The sequence below is a fragment of the Dipodomys ordii genome, unplaced genomic scaffold, assembly GCF_000151885.1.
Source record: "Dipodomys ordii isolate 6190 unplaced genomic scaffold, Dord_2.0 Scaffold15, whole genome shotgun sequence".
Lineage (NCBI taxonomy): Eukaryota > Metazoa > Chordata > Mammalia > Rodentia > Heteromyidae > Dipodomys > Dipodomys ordii.
Genome location: NW_012267231.1, coordinates 9,735,231 through 9,752,815, shown reverse-complemented (window position 1 = coordinate 9,752,815; position 17,585 = coordinate 9,735,231). Strand labels below are relative to the sequence as shown.

At 44.3% G+C, this 17,585-nt stretch overlaps 1 protein-coding gene across 1 annotated transcript in view; it reads left to right on the top strand.

Moving 5' to 3' along the window:
- The window catches only part of Otud7a (OTU deubiquitinase 7A), an 82,324-nt gene that overhangs the window by 44,782 nt on the left and 19,957 nt on the right, over positions 1–17,585 (top strand). The window contains exon 5 of the mRNA XM_013011901.1: positions 4,189–4,458. Coding sequence (XP_012867355.1) covers positions 4,189–4,458 — 270 coding nt within the window. The remainder of the gene's footprint in view (positions 1–4,188; positions 4,459–17,585) is intronic.

Here is a 17,585-nt window from a genome sequence, read left to right as displayed (position 1 = left end):
AGGCAAGCGCTCTACCACTCGAGCCACAGCGCCACTTCTGGCTTTTTTCTTTTTGCTTATGTGGTGCTGAGGAATCAAACCCAGGGCCTCATGCATGCAAGGCAAGTGCTCTACCACTGAGCCACCTTCCCAGCCCCCTCCAAATTAAATTTTTGCCATTACTAGTGTCTAATATTCTCTTTACCTCTCTGAACATGTGTGCTAGACTCACTTATAAGTCTGGTCTGTTTACTCTGCCTTCCCCACATGATTACTGTGTGAACTTTCTTTTTTTTCTGCCAGTCCTGGGGCTTGAACTCAGAGCCTGAGCCACTGTCTCTAAGCTTCTTTTTCTCAAGGCTAGTGGTCTCCTACTTGTGCCACAGTGCCACTTACGCCTTTTTCTATGTATGTGGTACTGAGGTCTCAAACCCAGGGCTTCATATATGTTAGATAAGCACTCTACCACTAAGCCACAGTCCCTACCTGAACTTTCTTAAGCTGTGCTTGCCTTCCTCACCTTTTACTTGTTTTGCTGTGAGCTCCGGTGCCTGTGGCTATCAGCTGTCTCCACTAATAGTTCATGTCAGGTGAAAGGCAAGCACCCTGTGCTTTGGCTGGTCTTCTTCTCCTCAGGAGTGTGGGAAGAGAGCACTTAAGTTAGAGAGCCTTGATTATTTTTCATTGTTTTTATTTTCAATTGACAGCTAATAGCATACATATTTATGGGATTACAGTGGGATATTCCAAAATATGTATAAAGTATATAATACTCAAATCAGAGTAATTAGTATATCCATCTCAGATATTTATTACATTTCTTTGTGCTGGAGACATTCAAAATCTTGTCTTTTAGCTACTTCGAAATAGCAAATAATTGCTAAATATGGTTACCCTACCGTGCTGTGGAACCCTAGAATTTATTTCTCCTATCTAATTGTAGGTTGTTTCTTTCTGTTGTTTGTTTTTTGGTCAGTTGTAGGGCTTGAACTCAAGGCCTGGGCACTGTACCTGAGCTCTTTTGCTCAAGGCTAGTGCTCTACTACTTTGAGCTACAGCACCACTTCCGTTTTTTGAGTTGATTGGCGCTAAGAGTCTCAACAGGGACTTTTCTCCTTGGGCTGGCTTTGAACCTCAGTCCTCAGATCTAAGCCTCCTGAGTAGCTAGGATTACAGACATGAGCCACTGGTGCCTGGCCTAACTGTAATTTTGTAGCCAATCACCAACTTCTCCGTATCTCTCTTCCCCTTTCCATCTCCATACTCTACCTAGTAACCACGCTGTTCCTCTCACTCGTTCTCTAAGTTCACTTCGCCTTTCCATGCAAATGAGGTCATGTGATATTTGTCACTGGCATGGTGTTCTCCAAGTTCATCCGTGTTCTCACAAATAACATTGTTTATCTTTTTTATGGCCAAATAGTATTCCATTGTGTTTATATGGACATACCATATTTTCTTTATTCATTCTTCCCTTAATGGACTCTTGGGCTGGTTCCATACCTTGTCTGTTGCAAATGGTGCTGCAGTGCCACACATCTCAACATATTGACTTCCTTTCTTTCAGATACATACCCAATAGCAGCTTGGCCTTGAATGTTTCCACTGGCGTTCAAATTTTCCTCTCTTGCTCCCTTCTCTACAATTTTCTTTTCTCCTTAAGAAACTTCCAAAACTACTTGCTGGGCATTGTTGGCTCATGCCTATAATCCTAGCTACTCAAGAGGATGAGATCTGAGGATTGCACTTCAAAGCCAGCCCAGGCAGGAAAGTCCCTGAAACTCTTTATTTCCAATTAATCACCTAAAAAGCCAGAAGTGGAGCTGTGGTTAGAGTGGTAGAGTGCTAGCCTTGAGCAAAAAACAGTTCAGGGATAGTGTTCAGGCCCTGAGTTATAACCACATGACTGGCACCAAAAAGAAAAAGAAAGAAACTTCCAATACTTCTGATCTAGAAAAAGGTATTGTAAGCTCTGCATGGTCTACAAGAAGCAGCACCCATGGGATCTCCTTGGCTTCTGCCCTTGGACCAAATACAGGATCATTGGACAGACTAGCCAGGCCCTCGGTTCCATTTCTCTTCTTTCTGATGGTCCCTGTGGTTTGACTTCTTTTTTGCTTTGCCTCAGAATACAAAACAACTTAATCACATTGTCTCAGACTGACATGGAACTGAATCGAAAACATCCATTCTGAAATAGGTTCTCTTGTGTGGTTTTTCTATTCACTTGACTGGGCAAATAACTAGAGGCTTCTGAGAATTAAATTTGGATTTAAAACTACCCTGCCACAGGATCAAAAGCCTCCGTTTGCTAGTCCATGTTGATAGAATTACCTTAATGCCTCTTCTGCCCATTGAACGTACAAGTGAGACCAAAGAAAGCCTCTGGTGGGAGGAAGACACCAGTGGGGATTTGCCCTGTGGCTAGGGCTGTCATCAGGGCTGTGCTGCAGATAAGCAGCCTTACCAGAGAGCAGGCAGACTAGTCTGAAATGAGATAGGTATTCTTAGTACTCAATGTATTCAGGAATCTGCCCCAGGGGTTAGGCAATAATCTCACTCAAACACCAGTGATCCTGCTTTCCTGACCAGAATAGGAGAGCTTCTGCTAAAAAAAAAAAAAAAAAATTCTTATGATAACAAAGCCATCATATGCTTACCAATGCTCATTTAGGTGAAATGTCGGCCACTAAAAGCACAACTTTGCATATATATAAAACACACACACACACACACACACAGTTGTAGGGCCTGAACTCAGGGCCTGGGCACTGTTCTTGAGCTCTTTTTACTCAAGGCTAGCACTGTACGACTTGGAACTCCACTTCCAGTTTTTGAGAGCTCTACTTCTGATTTCAAGTGTTTTAATTGGAGATAAGAGTCTCATGGGGACTTCTCTGCCCAGGCTGGCATCAAACTTGATGATCTCAGCCTCCTGAGTAGTTAAGATTAAAGGCGTAAGCCACCAGCACCCAGTCAATTAAATATATTTTTACTGTGTCAAGAAAGCAAACATGCAGGGCACCAGTGGCTCACACCTGTAATCCTAGCCACTCAGGAGGCTGAGATCTGAGGATCGGGGTTCAAAGCCAGCCCAGGCAGGAAAGTCCATGAGACTCTTATTTCCAATAAAAACCACCAGAAAACTGGAAGTGGCACTGTGGCTCAAGTGGTAGAGCACCTGCCTCGAGCTGAAGAGCTGAGGGACAATGCCCAGGCCCAGAGTTCAAGCCCCACAACCAACCAGAGAGAGAGAGAGAAAGATGGAGAGAGAGAGAGAGAGAGCGCGCATGCCTACTGTTTTAAAGTGATTCACTTCCTAACAGTATAACACATAGAACTTTGGAAAAATCCCACACTACATTTCTCATTTCTTGCTTGGGAAGCCCAGAAAGAGCAAGACCAGATTCCACCTCATACTAAGAGATGGAAAAGTGCTGACATAAGGGAAGCATGTGCAGCGATGTCATACTTGTGTCCAGGGATGTTCAGGTAGAAGGAGTTTATCAGCATCACCTTAGTAAACTCACCCATGTCTGGGAACTGGAATCATGGCTCAAATGGTAGAGCACCAGCTTAGAAGGGCTACTGTAGGAAGAATATGGGTGTGCAGGTGTATGTGCATGTGTGTACACATATGTCTGCAGTGCTCCAGGTGAATTCATAATGTGTGCAGTGTATACATTGTATAGTGTATGTACATCCATATTGTGGGTGAAGTATATGGATAATGTGCAGTGCAGTACATAAACGTGTGTATAGGTTTGTGTGTCTGTGTAGTGTCTAGTATATGTGTACGTGTACAGGTCTATATATTGTATAGTATCTGTGTACATAAATGAATGTTGTGCATATATGTCTTATGTGCTTTGTAAACATGTGTGCCATGGATGTACATAGAGCTATGTGGTTTTTTGTGTTGTATATATGTATATCCAGGACTTGGGTGTGCACATATTTATGTTCATGCATCTGTATGTGTGCTTGCATGTGTGTATTTGGTGTGTAGTATATATGGGGGTCTTATGCGTGTGTTGTATGCAGTGTGCTCATGTGTATGCATGTATGCACTTGTGTATATCTGTATGTACCTATACATATGGATGTACATGCACATGTTTGTGTGTACTGCACATATTTGCTCATGTGTTTGTGTGTACTTACATACACTGATCCCTTTGCCTGCCTTTTTCCTCTTTTTTCCTGCAGAGAAGCGCCTTTCCCGGGGTATTTCCCACGCCAGCTCAGCTATCGTCTCCCTGGCCCGGTCCCACGTGGCGAACGAGTGCAACAATGAGCAGTTCCCCTTGGAGATGCCAATCTACACCTTCCAGTTGCCCGACCTGAGCGTGTACAGCGAAGATTTCAGGAGCTTCATCGAGCGGGACCTGATCGAGCAGGCGACCATGGTAGCTTTGGAGCAGGCAGGTGAGTGGCTCAACCACAGGCTCACCTTCCGCAGACTCCATGGAGACAGAGGTGTGTTCTCAGGTCCTGGGCAGTTCCCACTAGGATTCTCCATGCTTATACCAACCCTGCTGTGTTCTAGCCCAGTGTTTGCTGGTTGCAGAGTGATGAGCATGGTACTATAATCTCTTGACTTCTTGTTCCCTGTTGCCTAAATCCAAAGCCCCTCCCCCAAGGGAACCTTGTTTCTCCATCTTACTTCCCCAGGGAAAATTGATCAAACATAAGAAATACTCTGGGCTTGAGGGTAGGTGTGGATCTCAGAGGAAAGCCATGCCACTCACGGTCACCTTCGTAAATTCACCTATTTCTGGAAACAGGGACCCAGGAAGCTTTGTGAAGAAGGTGCTTGGGTTTAGAACAGGATCCACATCCACAGTCATTGTGTTGTAGCTCCAGGCCTCATGAGAAAGGGCAAACTGTTATCTCAGTTACTTGCACAGCCATCAGAAACAACCCAGGGACTGGCATCTCCACCATTGTCTGCTGATCCACAAACACTGAACAACCCGGGAGGAGGGGGGAGGGGGAGCGGATCAGCCTTCATCTCGATCCCTCTCTGTGGAAGCTGGCCTTGTTTAATGACACTCCCATGTGACTAATTCAGACAGTGTGTTTTTAAAAATAATCACTTTATTCAGAAGGGCAAGTCGGTATGGGTTAAGAAAACAAGTGTCACGAGTCTCAGTCAAACACAGCAATAGCTCAGCGCTGCTGAAGCTCCACAATATATGGTTGATGACAGTGTGGATGGTAGCTGAACTCACCCAAGAATCTCCTTTAATCGGAGCTCACAGTCCTGCGAAAGGATGAGCCTGGAGTGCGTGGGTCTGCTTTCTCCCTCAGCTCTGTCACACCCAAAGAAAGCCTTTATGTCTTTAAAGTATCTTTCTTTCCTGTTGTTTTTTTTTTCATATAAAGTAGAACCTCTTACCCACAGTCTCACTTTCTGAGGTGTCAGTTACTTGTGGTATAATACTAAATGGTGAAACTTCCAGAATCAGTCCACACATTTTGAATAACTTTAATTGCAGTGTATGTTATCATTGATCTGTATTATGTTGCTAATCTTTTACTGTGCCAATCCATAAGTCATCATAGGTATGGGAGGGAAGGAGACTATCTGTATAGGTTTCAGCGCTATCCTAACTTTCCATGGTACTTTCCCTGGCATCCATGGGGGTCCAGGAACATGTACCCTCACTGTTAAAGGGAGAGTCCTGTATCGTAAACTCATTTTGTATCACTTGTATTTTACTTCTGGATTAGCGTTCCAAAGAGGCACCATTTGACTTCAACCTTCCAAGGTTTCTTCAAACCTTTGGAACCACCCTTTCCAAACTCAAACTTACTGAGTTAAAATTCGAAGTGCATGAACATTTGATAGTGTTGCACATTGAGAGAATGGAGAGATGTGATCCCAGAGATGGCAATCCTAATCCATTCAGCAACAGAGAACCCCCCCCCCCCGGTATATACTAGCAGGAGACCTTGGGGAAGCCACCAGCCACTCTTTAAGGAGAGTCAGAGGCAGTCTTGACACCAGTGGAGTCTGAAGGTCAGCGTTCTGTCTTGGAAAAGCATCCTAGAACTTTGCCAGGCCTCTTCCATCCTTCCCACTGAGAAGCAAGGAAGGTGCACAGGTGCCCCGCCCTCCTCTGCAGAGCCAGGCAAGCTCTGCACGGCACGAACCTGATCCTGCCACCCACCTGACTTCTCTAACTTCTCTTTTTCTCATCTTTTGGACCCTTTCTGTACTAAGAAGTCTCAGCCCTCCACCTCATCTGAGTGACAAATTGGACCACACAGAAGTGACAGCAGCTGTTCATTCCCCACATCCTTCACCATCAATATCCTTGGGGAAAACAGAGCTCCACCTCAAAACAGTGAGCCGAGAAAACTGCCCAGTATTGCTGGGTGGAAAGTATATATTCCTCCTCCTAATTGTTTAGTGGTTAAATCTTGAAAGCGTTATGAATGAGCTGTTTATATGGAATCTTATTTATAGGACTCTGGATTTGAAAAAAAAGAAAAAAAGCATTGAGTGAAAGAAAAAAAGAACATATCTTCTCACATTGGACATGCAAATCTGGAATTAGAGAGATATCTGGGCCAACAGTATGAATGTGTCAGTTCCCAAGGTATAGTGAGATCTCTGTAATGGGACACGCTCCTTAAAAGACCCCCCCACACACACACACCATGTCCCGTACAACAGTGAGCATCAGTTGGATGCACCAGTCTGGAGCAGGGACAGAAAAGAGAAACCATCAAAGACGCAGATCTGGAGTGCTCTAGCATGGAAGGCTCAGGAACAGAAAGGGGATCTTGCAGAAGAAATGGAAAGCAGCTGGCCTAGAAATCAGTTAAAACCAGAGGTTGACAGCAGACTGAAACACTGAGAAAGTGTTTCAAGCAGGGAGTGAACCATGTTGCCAAATGTGCCAGCAAGTCAGGGAATCTGAGCACTGGGACTTGACCAGTGGTTCTGACTACTGAGGCTGAGGGACTGAGGGGTACATAGGACCAGGGATACACAGGGCTTTTTTAGAGGAGGCTCAAGAAGTAGCTTCCCCTCTGGCAGTACCCCATAGCCTGCCCTCCTGTGTTGGTCAGTCTTGCTTCATTACAACAGAATACCTGAGGTAATCAACTAGATAAGAGATTTATTTTTGGTTCAGTTTCAAAGGTTTTTAGTCCATGCTTGCTCGGGTCTGTTGCCTCAGGTCTATTATGGCACCGATCGTGGTAAAAATGCATGGGGGAAGAGGCCTGTACACTTCATGACAAATAGGAAATGAAAAAAGAAAAAATGTTAGGCCCAGCTCCCAATATCTCCTTCAAGGCCTTTCCCCCAATAACCTAACTTCCTCCCCCTAGGTCTCACCTCTCAAAGGTTCTACCGCCTCCCGTCAGTGCCACAATCGAGGGAGCAAGCCTTTGAAGGAAGGGTATTTGAGATCTAATCTATAGCATGGCTCCTTCCCTAAGCCTCCTAAGCTTCCACTGACCTCCGACTTAGGACAGCAGCTTGCTCCTGAGGGTAGTTTCACACAAACCTGTTTCAGGTTTGTCTTCTGACCTCATGGCACATTGGAGTGACCTTTACTTGTCATTTACAGCAGAATCCCCAAGTGAGCGGGTCTGGGACAGCCATGTGCCTCCATGGACTTGGCATGGTGTGGAACCAGGCCAGGTTTCAGGAGAACTGAAGTCGGGGTTCACATGTTAGAACTAGACTGGCCACCGTGTGGTCCTTGTCAAGCTACCCCCATGAGGCTTACCTGTGATGGTGTCTTTCCCGTGATGTGATGACGATGACGTAGTAAACTTTGCCACCAAAGTTTACACAAAGCTATGTACTCAGTAACCGCTGGACACATGGCTGCCTTTATCTCCATTGTATTTTATTTTATTAGCGTGATTTCCTTTTTATTTCTTTTCCTTTTTACTTTTTGCCCTAGATAGATATTTTTTTAAGCAGAAGTGTGTCATTTTCTCAAGCTTTATAATCATTCATTAGGAACTACTTACTGAGGACCTGTTGTGTGCAATTAATTATCATTGCCAGCAAAGGCTAGCAAGAAGCAGGACACAAGGTTCATGCCTCCAAGAACTCCAATGACACAAAGGAGCAAGATAGGGAGCAAAACGTGGCCTTCCCCCAGGATGGCAACTCTCAGGGCAGGATATGCAAGGCGCAGCAGTGCCTGGAGAGGGGAGAATTAAATGGTCCTGGAGTGGGGAGGTGCACTCCAGCTATATGAAAAGGAAATCACGGGGTCATACTTAGGGCAAGAATTCTCTGCTCTCTCTCATAGAAAACTGTCACGTCTTGTTTTCTTTCAGGAAAGTGTCTTTGTGGGTGATTGGTACAATGACATCCTATTTTAAACTGTGTGGTTACCCCTCAGTTACAAAGCCGAAATTAATGGTTCCTATTATTCTGTATGAATCGGAGGAATGTAGCTCAGAAAAGTCAGAACACATGACTAATCGCTCCAAAGTCAAACCACCAGCCTCCCTTGATGGTGTTTGCCTGCCATTGTCTCTTTTTTGCAGGAGCTCAGGGTTTGGGAGTTTTGTTTTTTGGTGGTTTTTTTTTTTTTTTTTAGATATTCACGGTTCCAGCTCCTATGTTCTCCTCACAGCTCCTAAGAGAAATGATTTCATGAGTCGTGAATGAGCCCCCGCCAAAGCCAAGAACAGGAGCAGAGAACCACGAACCCTTCTCTACCCACCTTTGTGTGCAGAATGCCCTTGTCTGTGGTATCTTGCTCTGGGTTCTAACTGGAGATGTTGGAACAACGCTGCACCATTTTTAGTCCTGCAAAGGGCTCAAAAGTGCTGGCGTTTGCCATTGCTGGGTTGGCCTCCCAGGGTGACACACCTCACTTACAGCCCCAGGAACACTGTCAGCTGAGTAAGACCCTTGACTTCCAGAAGCCAGCTTAAATCAGTCTACTAGTCTGCTACTCTGGCAGGTACCCTGTCTCCTCTCACGAGTGTGGTGTTTACAGCAGTCTGGGCCATGGTGTGCTTTGCAAAGCCCCCAGGTGCCATTGCTTGTCTTTCTGAGCTCAGATGTCTCTCTGTGTATAGCTTTCCTTAGCCACATGAGCACAGGCAAGCATCTTAGACACTCCTACGCACTCCTGGGATAGCGATGGGAAATGAATGGACAGAATTCTCATCAGAATGTCCTTTAGGTAAAGGACACAGCACTCATCTGAAGTCTGCATAACAACTTACCCCCACATTGAGCAGCATAAACCAGTACAAATGTATCATCATCTCACTGCTTCTGCGGGTCAGCAGTGAAGTAAGTACATCAGCCTCTCAAGATTGAAATCAAGGTACTGGCCAGCTGTATCCTCATCTAGAGTCCCTTAGGGGAGGATCCACTTCTGGCTTGTTGGCAAAATCCAGTCCCTTGCAGATGAATGAGTGTGGTTCCGTTTTCTTGCTAGCTGTTGGATGGAGGGACTGTAGACTAGAGACTGACTGAGAGACGCAGCTGTGAGACTCAGCACTCACACACAGGTGACATGAAGCAGATTTGTCACTTACACATGGGCAGCAAGGCACAATAGAAGCCTAGAATTCTTTGCAAGGCCCAGGAAAGCTGCCCATCACAGATAGAACATCACCTGGGCATACCCCATTTCCACAGCAACTGAGAGACCCCCAGAAGGCAGTCTTCCCTGGGCTAGGGTACTGAAGGCATGCTATTCTAGGAGGAAATCACATAGACACCTGTTCTGGCCAAGTCCCTTCTTTTCTTGGGGTGCTGTATCAAAGCACATTTATACTGGTTACTAGAAAGGGGGAGATGTGTCTGTCTGTCTGTCTGTCTGTCTTTAAAACTATCCTACACTGCTTCTTGCCATGTAGTTCTCTTCCCCTATAAAAACTTACTACTACCAGCCCAGCCAGAGAATCTCTCTCTCTTTCTCTCTCTCTCTCTCTCTCTCTCTCTCTTTCTCCCTTCTCTCCTGTCTCCCCTATCTTACCTATATATTCTGCTCTCTGCTCTCTCCAAATCCCTCTGACTTCCCCCCCTTTCTCTAATCTCTAAACTCTTTATAAACAGAGCTCTCCAGTTAGGTCAGGCCAACACAAGACAATCTCCACTTTGATCAACTATTTACATCATCCTTCCTTTGGCCCTGCATTGTAACCTAATTATAAAAGCAATATAAGATCACGCACATGCGTGCATGTGTGTGTATATGTGTATATACACACACACATTCAAGGGAAGGAGATTGCACAGAGGTGAATTCCAGAGGGTGAAATTGGGGAACCCACTGTAAAAGTCTGCCTTCCAGAACTACAGCGGTCTTTACTGGATAACAATCCTGCTATGCTAAGTGCTCCAGGTTGAGAGAGCAAATCCTGTTGGTTCTTTTGCGAGCAAGGGAAATTCCTCGTTTCCTGTGTCCCTTTTAACCATTTCACTTGCAACGGTATATTACAGAATGCTGTGGTCAGACACAGCGCGCATATTTAGGTTGAATTCTATTCCTAGTGATTTCAAATCTCAAACTCCATGTGGGAAAGAAATGGCAAGGCAGCATCGCTCATTGCATGAATGCCAGCTGGGAGAGAGGAAAAGGAGGGAGGGGAAGAAAAAGAAGAGGAGGAGGACGAGAGGCAAAGAAGAAGGAGGAAAAGGGAGGTGGAGGAGCAGCTGGAGAAAGAAGAGGAAGGGGAGGGGGGAGAGGGAGGGAAAGAAGAAGAGGAGGAGCTGGAGGAGGAAGAAAAAAGGAAAAAGAGGAAGAGGAAGAAAAGGGAGAAGGGAAAGGAGAGAGAGAAAGAGAATGAATGCCGTGCTCACTGGCCTATTCCATCCTGGCCTATGGGGTGTTATAGCACCTCATTCAGGATGGGTCATCCCCTGCCTTTAGCTAATCCTGTCTGGATTAACCCTCATAGATACCAGACAAAATTAACCATCATAAATTCATTCTTGTTGGTTTGACACCAAAACACACCATGCCAATCCTTGCCCTTCCCCCAAGGCTCCTATCCATCGCTCACCGTCAAAAGCATCTAGTCTATCTCCATATGACAGCCTGAACCACAGGCTGCCTTGAAACCTCCTCAGTTAAATTAATTAGACCAATACCTTTCAACTGAACCTCTCACAAAGTCTTAGGGCCCAGGCAAAAGGTAGAGAAGCTCTTGGTTATAATGTGAATGAAGAGCCTCTCGTCCAGTTCCCGGTGAGCCCTTCTTACCATTTGAAAACTCCTAAGCAGTCTTCCCTGTCCTCATTTCTGTCTCCTGTCTGGTCTTCTGAGCTCCCACCAGAGTCGCCCCTTACCCTCTGTTTACAGCATCCTAGGGGTTCTCTAGTCCCCAACTCCAGACTTCTCCAAATTCCTCCCACATGTTCAGAATTAGTCACAATATCCCCACTTCTCAGCACCGCTTTTTTTTTTTTTTTTTTTTTGTCGGTCGTGGGGCTTGAACTGTGGGCCTGGGCGCTGTCCCTCAGCTCTTCAGCTCAAGGCGAGCGCTCTACCACTTGAGCTACAGCACCACTTCCGGTTTTCTGGTGGTTTATTGGAGATAGAGTCTCACAGTCTCTCCTGCCCGGGCTGGCTTTGAACCTCGATCCTCAGATCTCAGCCTCCTGAGTAGCTAGGATTACAGGCGTGAGCCACCAGCGCCCGGCTCGCACCGCTTTCTTTAGTTAGCTGTCTCACCACTGGACAGAACACAGTGTTTACCCCAAGAAGGACCTTGATGGCTCATGTCTGTAATTCTAGCTACTCAGGAAGCTAAGATCTAGAAGATGGAGGTTCAGATCCATCCCTGACAGAAAAATCTTTGTGTTTTCATCTCCAATTAACTATCAAAAAGCAGGGCCAGAGACATGGTTTGAGTGATAGAGCACCAGCTGAGCAAACAAACTGAGTAAGCTCAAGGCCCTTAGTTCAAGCCCTAGTACTTTATTTAACACAGAAATTTGGACCTATTGAGCTGAGCGCTGATGGCTCATGCCTGTGATCCTAGCTACTCAGGAGGTTGAGATCTGAGGATCACAGTTCAAAGCCAGCCTAGGCAGGAAAGTCCATGAGATTATCTCCAATAAACCACCAGAAAAACTGGGAGTGGTGCTGTGGCTCAAGCGGTACGGGGCTTGCCTTGAGCTGAAGAGCTAAGGGACAGTGCCCAGGCCCAGAGTTCAAGCCCCACAACCAACCAAAAAAAGTTTTTGGACCTATTATAACAAAATTACATATTTGATGTTTTCAATACCTTCTGAATATTAGAGAGAGTTCACTGAAACTCCAATAAAGTAGTACTACAATTACTCTTCATTTTCAGATTCAAGGACTAAGACAAGGAAAGGTTAAATAATTTGTATAAGGAGAATAAACTAAGTGATAGAACTGAGATTTGGGCCAAGTTCTCTAGTCCCAGGGACTCAGTGCTTACCCACTTACACTTAACTATGGTAAACAACCCAGATTCTGCTGCAGTGGGTTTTCCAAAGCCCACTTAATGGATGAATAATTCATTCTGTCCTCCTTGACAACTTGAAACAACTGGCCATTATTGCATGGTGCTCTGACTTGAGAAGGATAATTAGGTCTACTACCTCATTTGTGGGAAGAGTGGTGATTGATTAGCATGTCTGCCATGCAATGTGTGGTGATGTATTAATGCTGCCTGCCATAGATGTTAAGGGAATAGGTATGTAATGCTGTGGGAGAAATCTCCATGAATTTCAGGCTCTGTGACTCTGGAGAATTTTAATGTTATAAGCAAGAAATTCCAATTTAATTTATAGATATGCAGGGGGAAAGAATCCAGCCAAACTAGTAACTGCATCCATTAGATTCCCCCAAAGTGTGTTTAACTAAATTTAACCAATCTCTTAACTGAATCAAGACAAATGAGTTAATTTACACAGAAATTGTCACTGGCACCAGAATAGAATGCCTTCATTCTCTTAGAGCTGTGGACCAAACCCACACAGTGTTCTTTTCATCTTGAACCTTTTCAAATCTACAGAAAGGCTGAAAGATTAGCACCCCCGCATTCTGCATCAAGAATTGGCAATTTTTAGGATTTCGTCACACTTCATTTATCTTTTTATATATGTATGGAAACAGAGATAAAAAGATACAGATCAACAGGAATTTTGTAGACACACATAAATGCATTTTTCTGAACCACTTGAATGTTTATTGCAGATACTTCACTCACTGAAGCATCTGTCTTCTAAAATAAGGATATTCTCCAGTGTGACCAGATTATTATTATTAAGAAAATTAGCACTACTCTAGCAAAGCTAGCTAATACCTAGTCTATATTCATTTGGCAGTTATTTCCATGTATTACATTTGGTCATATGTCTAGCCCCTTTTGAAGAACACAACTGTGCTGGGAACATGGCTCAAGTAATAGAGTGCCTGCCTGGCATGTATGAGGCCTTGAGTTCAAATCTCAGTACCTCCAGAAAGAAAGAGGGAAAGGAAAGAAGAAAGCAGGGAAAGAAGGGAAAGTTCCTCTATTTTCAAGCAAATTTTCTGTATAATAGCTAGCTATCTTGAACAATGTATCTTATTCTTCTCTTTCTCTTTTTATCTTCTTCATCTCCTCCTCTTACTCTTTTTATTGCAGTGATAGAACCCAGGGCCGGATGCATTGGTTGCTTATTAGCAAGTGCCCCTCCCAGCTACACCTGCAGCTCCATAGCCCAGTCTTGAATGACCCAACAGGGCTAATTCCCAGCTCCCTCCCTCAAGTAAATACTTAGGGACCCCAGGAGCCTGGCTCACCTGTGGATGTCGGTGTCAGACAGAGGGGCTAGAACAAGGAGAGGCCTGAGCTGTGGCCTTGCCAACCTATCTGTACATCCTACAGGGATTGGAAGGGGAGCAGCCTGCTGCACCTGAACACTGGAAACAGAGACATGCAGACTAGGGCAGAAACAGAACCAGACTGAGAAGAAATAATCAAAGGTTGAGGTGGGGAGAGAAAAGACATGGGAGAGAAGCAATTAGTATGCTGTTGGAGTGCTTGTATGAGGAACAGAAGTCCTCACTTCCCTTCCATGGGGGAGAAGCAAAGGCAAAGCCCCCCAAAATCCAGGAGCAGAGGAATAAGCATCGTGAACAGCATATGCCTCCCAGCACCTGGGAGTATCGTCGCCCTGAAGATTTGAGTGTATAATGTGTTTTTCACTATTAACATCCTGTGATAGCATGAGAACATGACCGAATTCAAAGGCAGAATGAGCATGAAATGGGAGGAAGTGCGTGGAGGGAACTTGAACTTCATCTTTACTGCTTCTTTTGTTTCATTATGTTCCCTCACACCGCTTTAAAAGGAAAAGATGAGAGAGGGCTGACACCCATCAGATTCTGAGTGATGGGTAAATTGGTCTTGGTGCCTCCTACAATTTTCATGGAAAAGAAAATAGAAGGAGAGGAACAGGAAGAGAGAAGGAAGAGAAGGAGGAGGAAGAGAATGAAGAATAGGGAGAGAGACAGGGAGAAAGACAGTGGCAGAGGGAAAATTTCTGATCCTTTGGAAGTTTGGTGGGCAGGAATATGACTTCAAGAACACTTAGATTGGGGCCTTGTTCCAGTTCCGCTTTTGTTCCTTATTAAAGAATAATGTTCTTGAAATCGCAAGTGTTCAGGGAGCTAACATTGGCTGGCCACAAACTGTCCACTCCCAACTGAATATTAGATCAGCCTTTCTCCCAAACTGATCTGGTCCTGGGTGAACAATTGCTCCTGCCAGGATACAATAGACCGTTGGCACGTTGTGGTCTCTGAGCCTGTTTCCTTCTCCCCTCACTCCCCACCCCCACCCCCCACGTACACACAAATATTGTAGATTTATGGCTGATTCTGCAGTGAGCAGGAAGACACACTAACCCAGACACACTCCCATCTGAAAACAGGGAAGTTCATGGCAGATCTGACTGCTCAAGAACCCACATACCAACCTCCTGTCCTCCTTCCCCTCTAGCTCCATTCGGAGACCCAGCCTGGCTGTGACTGGGTCAGACACACGCCTTTACCTGACAGTTCAGTTAGCAATACCTTCCTAGCAGCTCATCTCACGGGTCAGGCGATAGAGCTCAGCCACACCGTGCCAGTCCCCAGCAAAGGCATTGAGGTGGCATGGATGGTGGCAGGCCAGTCAATATTCATCCCATGGGATCCGCAGAGGGGCTTAGCTCCATCAGCGAACATGGCTTTGGATCAACCTGCCTCATAAATGCAGACCACTTGCCTGAGCGCATGCCCTTCCCCCTCCCCACCGCCACTCCCTCCCCCATTTCCCCTTGGCTGTTGTCAGGAGCTGCTCAGATCCAGTTCTCAGGGTGAATGAGGACACCCTACTTTGAGATTAAATGTGTCAGGCTTGCAGGCATGCCAGACACTCCAGTAGGTTTTAAGTCTTTGTAGGCAAGAATCTTGTCATTTTCTTTTACTTTGTGGCAATGTAACTTTAATATCTTCCTAGCCTGGATGTTTATAAAAAGACATCTCAAAAGTCAGGTGAGACAGGTTGTTATTCCACAGCCCAGAGAAAGAGAAGTTACTAAGTGATTGCGTGTTATTTCTGATCATGTCTCCTGCAGGCCATCCGGTGGTACTGTTAATTAAGGGTCTTAATTGCATTTCTCATTTAGCGTTTAAATAAGATGATTTGCAGGTGGTAAGAATATACCAATTGTTAGCATACACATTAGCATCTTTATATCATCTTAATTTCATAACGTTCATTTTAATACATTTCATCTAGACTTAAGGGCATAGCTACTTTATGCCAATAAAACCATTTCACATTAAACCAAAATTACTAAATATTAACCATTTTTAAAAAAGCATTGGGGAGCAGGTAGGGATCCAAGTTAAACAAAGCATCAACAAGGTTTTGTATAATAAACTTTGGCAACATGGTGAGTTATTGAAGCAATAACTCACTGGTTCTGACTCTAAATACACTTTTGAGAGCCTTAATTTGCAAGTATTGCTTCCGGTATTTATACTTCATCTTTCACAGTTTCTACTTTGAAAGCATTTAACATGTTTTATTAATAATTCTTGCGTGGTGCTGGTAGCTCAAGCCTGTAATCCTAGCTACTCAGGATCTGAGGATGATGGTTCAAAGACAGCCAGGAAAGTCCATGAAATTCCTTAACAAATTACTCAGAAAAGCTAGAAGTAGTGCTGTGGCTCAAGTGTTAGAGCACTAGCCTTGAGTAAAAGCAGCTCAGGGACAACACCCAGGGTCTGAGTTCAAGCCCCAGTACCAGTGTATACACACACAGACACACATAGACACACACACACACACACACACAAACACCAATTTATTAACAGTTGTATGCCACTCTGTTTGTTTAACTCTTTAATTTCTTTTCATTTGAATTTTATATTTTCAACATTCAAATGCTGAATGTTTTATCTTAGAGAATACCCAAGTCATTGTTTAGTGCTGCTATTATATTTTCATTGGTATTCCCATGTATTCATTGCTAGTATTTAGGAATACAATTCATTTGTGTATATTTAGAAATATAATTCATGTGTATGAACTGTACAAGATAGCTTATTATTATTATAAGTTGTTTATCCTTTCCTTCTGATTTTCTACATAAACCATCAAGTCATCTGCAAATAAGGATAATGTTATTTCCTTCCTTTCCAATCTGTACTAGAGTTCTGTTCTGTTTTGTTTTGTTTTTACTTGCTTCACTGCCTAGGATTTCTAGCATTCATAATAATGTGAATAAGCACGCTTCCTATTCCCCATCCTTACAGAGGTCAAGTATGCAGTCTTTCATTGTTGCTATATTAGCTGTATTGCCTTTGTAGATGTTCTTTACCAAGTTGAGGAAATTCTTTCTAATCTTAGTTTTGGGTGGTTTTGGGGGAGCCAGCTGGGGGAGTGGCAGTCCTGGAGCTTGAACTCAGAGCTTAGACACTCTCCCTGAGCAGCCTTTGCTCAAGAGTAGCACTCTACCACATGAGCCACAGTCCTGCTTCCAGCTTTTTGCTAGTTAATTGGAGAAAAGAGTCTCACAGACTTTCCTGCCCAGACAGGCTTTACACCTGAATCCTCAGATCTCAGCCTCCTGAGTACCTCGGATGACAAGTGGTCTGCAGACACCCATTCTAAGCCTAGTTTTACCAGAATTTTATTCATGGATTTTTCCTCCTTACTTTGATTATGTGATTTTTTTTCCCTGCTGCAGATCATCAATAGGATGAGTTATTTTAATTGACTCAATTTCAAATGTGGAGCCAACCTCTCATCCCTGGAAATATCCCACTAGGTCATGGTGTATTATTATTTGTATATATTGCTGCATGCTATTTGTTTACATTTTGTTAAGAATTGGGCAGCAAATCCGTGAGAGATGTTGATATATATATATATATATATATATATATATATATATTTGTACCCTTTTCATCTCATTTTGATAGTAGATAATACTATTTTCTTGAGGATATTGGATGGAGTTGTGGGGCCATCTTGTTCTGTTTTGTTTTATTTGAAACAGGGTTATTGGGCTAGGAAGGTGGCTCAGTGGTAGAGTGCTTGCCTTGCATGCATGAGGCCCTGGGTTCGATTCCTCAGCACCACATAAG